Source organism: Plectrocnemia conspersa, unplaced genomic scaffold (genome assembly GCF_051122295.1).
Source record: "Plectrocnemia conspersa isolate PC_06_02 unplaced genomic scaffold, ASM5112229v1 ptg000003l, whole genome shotgun sequence".
Lineage (NCBI taxonomy): Eukaryota > Metazoa > Arthropoda > Insecta > Trichoptera > Polycentropodidae > Plectrocnemia > Plectrocnemia conspersa.
Genome location: NW_028277167.1, coordinates 17183594 through 17194248, shown reverse-complemented (window position 1 = coordinate 17194248; position 10655 = coordinate 17183594). Strand labels below are relative to the sequence as shown.

Here is a 10655-nt window from a genome sequence, read left to right as displayed (position 1 = left end):
TGTATATTCGACGGTTAAGAACTCGTAACACATATAAAACGAAACTTTATACAATCTCCTAAACAATCAGAGCTTTTTTTATTCATTTAAATATTAACTATTTTTTTATAATAATATTATTTGACGACTAGAAATTTATATAATACTTTATAAGGAGGGACAAAATATATACACACGTGGACTTATCGACTTATCAACTATTTACAAGATGCGTTGTTCTATATTACTATTTCATCTATATACGTATTTATGTTGAATCTATAATAACACAATAAAAATAAAAATAGTATCAAATAAAAATCACAATTCAACACAACTGGCAAAATTCAACATTTATATTTACAGGAATATTACTTTTCCTACGGAATGTTAATCATATATTTGTCATTTTTATTCATTACAAAAATATTGTGTTGTTTTTTTTTATTCTTCCATTTTAACATCACATTCATCCCTTATACGGACATGGCATTTTTTATATTAATAATAATAGTGGCGCGTTTAAAACGCGCTTTCGCTGTCGATATTTTCATGTATTATTGATTTCTGTTATAATATTGAACATTTCGCGATTCTTTATTATCGTACAATTATTTTCAATAGAAAATTCACATCACTTAACGTTTACAAATCGTATAATTTAATTAAATAATAAATAATTCATATCAAATAGTCCAATTGGAAAATAGAAACTATACACCCTACCGTATTTTATATAAATATTTGGCACATAAAATTTTATTTAATAATTTTAACTACACTCGCGAATAATAATTCAGAGATAAGTTTGTTAAAACAACATAAGTGTATTGGACGGGAAATTACACGTTTTTATTCGTTGAACATACACACAGGTAATTAAATGGGAATGATTGAAATAAATAAATTAATAACACAGCAATTTAAAATAAATAAAGGTAGTTGTTCGGAAAATATTGGACCAATTACGACACATGTATTTTTTAAATTTAATTTTTATTGATTAATTTCGATTCGTTTTTAAGAAAATTTGTAAAAAAACACTGATGACATTAAGCAAATTAGTTCTACATTGGAATGCAGATTAAATATAGTTAATAGACTAAAATGCTCCGTGTTTTATTTTTATATTTAAAAATAACTCATAATAAATTAAATGAAACTGTTTTATATTAATAAGCATTTCTTATTACTAAAAAATATTGTATCATCATAATTTTTACAAGCAAATTATTTTAAGGCAAAAAGTTAAACATGAGCAAAGATCAATATCCATCAGTTTGTCACTATTTTAACACAATAAAATAAATTGTAATAATAATAATACAGCGTAAAATAAATTCGATGATCTTGTCTTATAGCAAAAACCACAATTTTGTTGACAAACTGCTTCTATTTATATTTTTTAATCATATGTTTTTATCTATAACAATTATAGTTAACGTATGAAAAGAAAAAAAAACATATACTTTTTTATTAAATATTAAAAATAATTTTCATGCATAAATATTTCAAAGAAAATTTTACTAACTCAATTTTCATGAGTATGTTAATTATTATTTTAACACAAATGTAAATTATTACAGTGTAAATATCAATAGCCAGCTGATAATAATTAATAAAGTTGAAATTCGTTTCAAGGCTCATAGTTTACAATAAATCAAATGTCAATTATATTAACTTAAATAGTAATTTATGAAAGGACATATTCAAAATATTAGCAGCCAAATAACTTGGACATTTAATTTTAGAGAAATAGCAGTTTATGAGCAAAAATTCACAAAACTATGGTTTAAAATCAAATAACAAAAAAACTGAATTAGATACTATTTTTCATTAACAAAATTTTAACCAAATTTTGTGTGGGTAATAGCGGTAAACTCTGGTTAATCAAAGAATGTATCACTTATGACAAATATTTCGTTCTAAAATTGACCTTGCATAACAAACATATCATAATTAGTGTTTCTATTTGTGAAAAATATTAAATCGAGAATTTGCATTTTTCAAGAAATTAAAAAAAAAGAGTTCATAGAGCCTTCTTTTATTAAAAATTAAATCTGATTTTTTTATACAGATGTTTGAAAATATGTATGCTTTTATTAGAATTGCAAAAATTATTATCAATATTAATCAGATAAGTAGAAACTGCTCCGCGTGGGAATCGGCAGACTGAAAAAATGCATGGGGGCTTCCCACATATTTACTCAATAAAATTTGCCTGTCGGCGAAATCTCGTTTTTCAATTATCCAAAGAGGTACTTATCTCATCTGGTTTGAAACATGAAAATATATAATAGCAAAAAAATGTAATTAAAATATGGGATACAGAAATTCCTTGTTAGAAATACATTATTAGATCAACCAGAGTTTAATATTCATTATTTTTATATATCTATACATTATATAGGTCACATATTTGTTTTTAATGATATTCGTAGGATGACGCGTATTAGTAACGTGCACAGACGCGTCATTCTACGACTAATACAAAGTCATAAACGGTCATTACTTTCCGAACAACGTGAAACAAACGGTTGGTACGCATGTACTAGAATATATTCAGGGCTGTAACGTCGTCTTAGAAGAGATGGTTGTGTTTTGGCAGGTTTGATAGATTCGGCAAGTTGGGCAGGCTGGGGACCTGGTCGGCGAGCAAGTAAGGCGGCCCGGCGGCCAGCAAGCTCGAGAAGGCGGCGTGGTGGGCCGACAGCCCTCCGCCGCTCACTCCCATTCCACCGCACCCCCATTTGTTGTTGTTTGTGCTCAGCGGGGAGTCGTCGCCCAATTTCACTGTAATCGTACAACATACATAACAGTTATATACAGGTGAATTCGGAATTAATATTTACTGAGCGATAAATTATACAAGCAGTTGGTATGCAATTTGGTTTGAGGTGCATCCACACGCTTTGAAACACACGTGCGAATAGACCATACAACATAAAGCAATTCTTTCGATACTTTTTGGAATCTCTAAAGATGACATGTTTATGACTAAGTATTGATATGACTTTAAAAAAATAATAGAACCTACCTACCCTTGTCGTGTAATACCTACAAGTATTAACAACCAGACAAAGTCTAAGAATCGATGACTATATTATTAACTATAAATTATTATGCATAATATAATGTATATCCAATAGATGCACTGTTGCTAAGGCCCGTTTTTTATTAATAGCGCAATTTTTTAAAACAAAAATTTAAATTCCGCTGCTGGGGCTCGAACTCGTAACCTCAGAATTATTAGTCTGAGACGTTATGGACTACGCTTTATATTATATATTTATTTTATTTTTATATCTAATTAATATATGTAAATATTAATATAATATATAATATATGTTTTATTATTTATTTTCTTTATGGTATAATACATACTAACAATTTAATCCTGAATTCACTTAATTATTATGTTTATTTTTTTATATTATAAAACTAGGACAATTATTAATATCCGTGTTTTATTTAATCAGTCAATAACATATTTCTTCTTTTATTTTCCGTAATAATGGTTCAATTATTAAAAAAGCTCAAATGCTTTATCGTTCATGGCTTCCTGCTGTAGTTAAATCATCTAGAATCATTATTTTTACTGCACAATCTTTGAGATTAAGGAAACATTATTATGATATAATAAAAATATATATTATTGAATCTGCCTCTAATATTCTCAACGCCTCACTAAATAAAGTATTCAATCAACATAACATAGATTTATTATAAATAAGGTAAGACATAATTTTTGATTTTGTGAATTCTTACTCAACAAATATTTTACAGAATAAAATATATCCACATATTATCAGAAATAACTTCGATTTTTTAAAATATACGTATCAAAGTCACCATTTAAAATAGTTGACGCTAAGGACTCTGATCGTTTTAGGCATAATCGACCTTGTAACACTTTTAAACCACAAAAACATATAATTCTAACATACCACTAAGTAAACAAATTTAATATAAAATTAACATCAAACATTAATCCAAAAATATCGGAACGCTGTGGCTTTTGATCGTAACGAGCCAAAATGGTATGCAATGAATATTTTGTATGTTTATGTGGCATATAATTGGTATAAACTGAAAATCGAACATTAATCCCTCAGCTTTCAGGAAGTCAGTGTATATTCCTTGTTAGGTGGGCGTGAAAAATGAGCTTCAAAATCATCCATCACACGTTCTACCGGAAAACTTTTGCGATATAAACACGTCGATAATTACTATCAATCGTCGACAAGAAGACGGGTGTAATATTACGATATGTTTTGAAGGAGACCGAGCATACGGCTAATGACGACTTCGTATAAATTTAGATCTTCTCCAGATATACATATATTTTGTGTTTTTTTTTCTTTTCCAACTCCTATGCATTCCTTCGCGATTTATCACGCCATTTTTTAGAAATCGAATGCATTTTATTTATATATACATATATTTTTATATATAAAGGAACATCGCAATTTTGTTTACAAAAATAATTATTAATAAAATAAGGGACTAACTTGGAAAAAGTGGCGAGATTGTGCCCCTGTAGGGCATCTTGGCAAATAGAGGATCGAAGCCTGAAAATAATTAATCAAAGTCATTATTGCGATTATTTACATCGAAACGGTACACAGACGAAAATCATAAACATCTAGAAATGGAATCTGCGTCAATGGAATCTGTGACGTGAGATTCGTAAACGCAGGCTTATCCGATTTAACTAGTAAAACGGTGCGATTTCCGAGAATCGCAACGCGATTAATGTATGTTCTCGCCAAATCGTAAAAATATTATCATCGAAGACAGGTGTATTAAAAGCGAGCGCGTTTGCTTATTATAAATAGCCGAATTTTGGACATGATTATAAAAAATAACCTTTGGCATGATGGACGTATATGACGCGACAATTTGTTAAGAATTTCACATTGTACAACGACGGGTATTTCTTACACCTGGCTTGCGGCCAGGATCTCTAGACTTTTCCGAATTTGAACATAGAGACCATATTTATGTATCTATCTATACATACGCAGCCCACTCGAATTTTTCACTTTATAAATAATAGGTGAGCGCGTTAAATTAAAATTAATGTTTCAGTTGCAATTCACCAGTGACGCAAATTAATGAAGATGGTATTTTTGACTCTCCTATTATTGTTTAGTGACGAAAAATTTTAAGTTATTCTTAAAATAATGTATTAAAAACTTCACAAACGACTAAATAAACAATAAAGTTAAATAAATGCGCAGGTATTCAAACTATTTTTGATAGCGTTCATGAATATAAAAATATAAATTAAATAATAGATAACGAAATACTATTTCCATTAATCAGAATGAGATATCTTAATTTTTTTCCACTTTCTTAAAGTATCAACTGTGCATAAACGCATAAAAAAATAAATTTATTGTATAATACATAATACATACATGAGAAGAGACTAGATTCTACATTTATATATATTTGTATAGATCAGAATGATTGATTCAAAATGCTAATATTTAAAATAGCGGCAAAAAATGCATTATTCTAATTATTTATATCGACTTAGCTGTAATACAACAAATTCAATGAAAGCATTTCTCCTTAAATGGTAATATTGCTATTAATAATCTATTTAATCTAATAATGTATTGCTTGACCACTCACAAGTCACGAGTTCTATTGATGAATGGATAGCATGGAAAGGCAAAAAAATCTAGTAGAGGTAATTATACCTTATAAAATTGAAGTAAAGTAGTATCTGTATAAGTGATGGTAAACTAATTGATATTTTATTTAATATTTGTCTTTCACTACTATTTATCTAAAAGGCATTTATAAATATTATTTTATATTAATGTATTAATACAAATTAAAACTTCCCGTTTTAAAATACAAATTAAAGCTGATTTAAGTGTTAACAGAAAATCTTTGTATTTGCGTAAATAATATTATTTTTTATTACATGACAAGTTTCTCCAATGCGTCGTGTGTTCATTATACAAATAATAATAATAATACAATTAAAAAAAAACAGTAATGGTGCACACGTAAAACATATGCGGATTGAGAAGCTGGATGGCTCATGCAAGAGAAGCGTTCTCAAGCGCTGACATCCTGGCCGCAACGGGGAAGAATAAGGGAGACGGTCATGACTCTTCAATGCACTCTAAAACTCGCATCCGAAAATCTCCAAGCATTGACGGGTTGTCAAGACTGTTCCTTAGCTAGATGCTACGCCAAGAATGCAACGAATTGTATCCTAACGCTCTTAGCAAAAAGGCAGGAAACAAATACGGATACGATCCATACTTCCTCTTATAAAGAAATGTTGGATTTTTTAAATTGAATAACAAGGAGTACTTTACTTAGATTCTAGACAATAGAGCTATAATCGAGGGCGTTACAAACTAGCGTATCATACAGAACGCTTATCGCCAATAAATTATTTAAGTGACACGAGCCCCGCATCCTCGATGGGACATTCCTGCTTGAACGTCACTCCCAAGTCAGCGACGGAAGTATTTCTGCTTGAAGGACCTCCGCTTAAACTGTAAAAGAATTACGCCGAGCAATGGAATCTGGGAAAAGTAACAACGTGACACTTGTCAATGCTGAAAGGAAGTCGATTGTCACTGTAAGGTAGTCCAGGTCTTTTTGTAAAAAGAATGAATCTAAATTTGTACTAATACTTTCAGGTCACCAGCATATAATAAATGTTTCGAGTTATTAATTGCCACTGTTGTACTCCAAAATGAGCGAAATACTTATCGGAGCAACGATTGCCATATATCACATATTGTCGGCGGCGACTTAAGTAACCCAAAAAAATCTAATAAGACCGTTTGAGAAGCTGATATATTACAGTTTTACATTTACATATTCATATTAATGCATTGTAGAATACATAAAAATCAGAGTGACAATAAAATTCATGATTTCTAAATATTGTTTTATGATGATAGTTTTCCGTAATTTTTGTTGTATAATTTATAGCAATATTTGTCGACTTATTGTAGAGGGTAATTTAATATAAATTAGTTTTATATAATTTTTAATATATTAAAGTTTTTTTACTACATTTTTCTGTGATAGTTTTGGGAAGCTTTCGATGTCACTGAATATATTTACAGAGAAAGGAGATATTTATAATTGGAGATAGGTAGCAATAATAATAAATTAGGGTTTTAAATTATAGCACAAAGGATTCGATCGTCACTATCACTACTCATATCTATAAAAAAAACAATTACCTCCTCCATTCAGCGGTTTTATATCTCCGCTTGAAGAGTGATGGGAAGACAGGCTGGCCGTGGACCCTGGCGTGGGACACGCGGCCGCCGGGGGTGATGCGGGACGCGGTTCGCCCGCCCTAGGGCCTGCGTTGGCGCCGCCGCCCCCCACGGCCCCCGTCGCTGGCTCGCCTTTGCCCCCGTCTCCGGGAGTGCCTCCGCCCCCAATTGAGACCTTCTGCTGGGCCAGCCTCTCCTGCTTGCGGAACTTGGCTCGCCGGTTTTGGAACCATACCTGAAAAAATATATTGTTCTATCGTTAGTTCGGTTGAGTCGATTTGCGTGTTTACACAGCGAAACGATTCCGAAGCGTGAAATAATATGTGTCAAGGGTGTCAGCGCCTATATTTTAGACTCTTCGCTTTAGACTCGACAATGTTTTGGGCTAAAATCGACGCGTTCCAATGAATCGCGAAGGTCGTGGATGTGTAAATATTTTTCACGCGTTATGTATTCTTGGAAATCGATTAATAAAGCTAACATTGTTTGTTGTTATTAAAAAAATGTTTTTACTAGTAGACAGCTGCTCAATTTTTTTTTATAAACTAACACTACTCTTTTTCTTTTTATTATTACTAGCGTTGCCCGTATTTAAAATTGTATGCAAATAAACCTGTAATTAGAGGACTTTTTTTGTTAAATATATGTACATAGTGTTTCTCATTTCTCGAGAAATGAGAAATTGATCTGAATTATTTGACCAAAAAAATCAGTAATGTATTAAATTTGTGTTATTATAAATTTTTTTAAGCGATTACATTTACAGCAATTTAATAAATTTTTATGCATGTAAATTATATTATGATTAATAATGAAAATACTAAAGAACACGAAGAATGTTGCAGCATTTATTTAAACATGCATAATTATACAATTACTAATTTATTTTAAATTCTTATATGTGATATGATTATACTTCTGACTAAAATATTTATTGAATGTTTAATTGATAATCACATGACATTTTCCTAGTATTATGCAAAAAAGTGGCAACATCGTATTATTTATACAGCATTTACTCTTGTTAAATTTAGCTGGCAAACAAATTTTTGCCTTATACTTAATTTAATCATAAGTCATTGATTCTTGGATTCTTAATGTTTAATTGACCGACAAATGTTTGCGAAAGTTAAAAATAAATGATTTAAAAAAGTAATTATAGTTTCTAGGGTCGGTTTTAACACGTCGTTGAAATCCCTGTCTCTTTTATCACTACCTGCTCTGAATATAGCTGTGAATTTAGTATATTTGAATTATAATTTGTCTTACAAATTAAAGCGGTTATAGCATATTTAAAAATATTCGTATTTTTCATTTATTAAAAATATTTTATGAGAATCCTCGAGAAATTTTTAAATTTATTGAATAATAAAAATCATCATTTTGCATTTTTCTAGACATATGTTTGAGAAGAAGCACAATATATACATATGTACATACACATATCAGAAGGTGATTGTTTATAAAAAAAAGTATATAAGTAAAACATTATTTTATATAATACAGGAAATAAAACAAATGTAATTATTTGTTGAAAATTAATTTAAAAAAAATAAGTGTGCTAGTTTTTACGGTGTAATCCTTTAAAATAAGTGCTGGTATAGGAAAATGGGTGTATCTTGCTTTTCTTTATGGTCTGAGCAAAATTATTTTAAAAATAGTAATTTGCTTGCCTATGTGATTAGATCGCATTAAAAACTGTTTTTTGATATTTTTAAAGCAATTTTATTTACAGGCGATAGTTGGTGTCACATAATGGCAGGAAAAACTATGTAGACGTAGTAGATTAACATAATCTACGCATTTTTAATTTGTTACGCTGAAAATATTTAAACAGATAATTGAAAAAAAATATGCAAGGTTATTTAAAATCGCTTAAAATATTGAGTTTATTTAGCCGTGCAGCGATAAATTTTCCAATATTTTTTTCTTGCGCTATCCTTTACCACCTCATGTAAACTATAATGCATATTTGGCTGCAAACTGATTTTTTTTGAAGATGTTATTCGATTATAATAAATTGTTAAGCTTTATTTATAAAACAGATATTTCATTATTTGTTTTAATCTGTACCTACTGGTTATGTTAATCCACAAAAAGTTAAGTTAATCCGTATAATATAATTTATAATCAGTAAATGTCAGTTTGCAGCTGAAGCAGTTTTTTATAAATACCACATTTTTATAAATAAAAATTTGAGTCTGCTGCCGTGACTCGAACCCACGGCTTCTGGGCTTCTAAATTACGCTATTTCGACCCTAACATCCAAATGAAAAAAATAAGTTAAATATTACAAAACTATAAATTTTGATTAGTATTTTATTATGATATTATTATATACAATAATAAAAACCTAATTTTTAATTATGAAGATGTAAAACAGTGATAATAAAATTGAGACCACGAGACCAAATATAAGAAGGACAATAACCAGTGAGAAAAAAAAAGTTTAAGGGTCATAAATCTTTAACAAATACATTCCAAACTTTTTTGTGCTTTAAAATAATAAAAATGGTTGTTTTTTAACTTGTACACCGTATTACAAAAAAAGAAACACTAAAATAAACTTTTTTAGAATGCTATAAGTTTTCCGATCTTAAAGAAAAAGATTTTATTTTAGAACGAATAAAATAATCGCCAATTAATCTATTTCAGCTTTGAACGAAAATACTTTCATCCAATTAATTTGCGATATAAAAAGTGTTGAAATATATGTGCTGTAACTGCTCAGACACAAATCTGAAATTTTGATATGAAACAAATTAAAATGAAGCAATTAAATAAAAATACTTATATGAAGAAATTTGCAACAGAAAAATATAAAAATATCATTGATGTAAAGAAGATTGTTTCTGTTTCTGTTTATCAACCTCAATGGAAGTTTATAAATTAATTGGATTTGTTAAACAATACGTTTGACGCAAAGTAGTTAAATTTTATTGACATATTTTATAGGAGTTTTTTACTGAATGAAAGAAGAGGATTTAAACATCACATACATACACATAAATTTGTACTAAATTAGTTTTTAGTATTCAGAGTTTATAATTTATTTATTTATTTTATTAAATCTTTCATTGTAACCTGACAGGCGTAACCCTAATGCGTTACAACGTGGTGAATTTGTACTGAGTAAGTCAACCATGTTACTTGCCACATTTATGTTACTCTACAAATAACGTATATGGAGATTCGCAGACAATTCTACAATAAAATGTTTCGCTTTTGCACTAAACAAAGTTAGCGAAAAACGTCACAAAGTGCACTGATCCGGTATGCTTGTCGCGCCCGGTCATCAAATGTTTGTCGAATGGATATTCGTTTGCATGGAATGAACGAGTGCAAAAAACGATTGCAGTGCATTGCAATTAATGTCGGCACGGCCGTTGATTGGTCAAGGACGGACTC

General features: G+C 29.6%; 1 protein-coding gene across 1 annotated transcript in view; it reads right to left on the bottom strand.

Annotated features, from left to right (window-relative positions):
- Nucleotides 1-2307: 2307 nt before the first annotated feature.
- The window catches only part of LOC148236813 (uncharacterized), a 71623-nt gene continuing 63275 nt past the window's right edge, over nucleotides 2308-10655 (bottom strand). The window contains exons 3-5 of the mRNA XM_088182358.1: nucleotides 7209-7482; nucleotides 4491-4550; nucleotides 2308-2772 (exon numbers count right to left, since the gene is read on the bottom strand). Coding sequence (XP_088038484.1) covers nucleotides 2561-2772; nucleotides 4491-4550; nucleotides 7209-7482 — 546 coding nt within the window. The 3' untranslated portion in view covers nucleotides 2308-2560. The remainder of the gene's footprint in view (nucleotides 2773-4490; nucleotides 4551-7208; nucleotides 7483-10655) is intronic.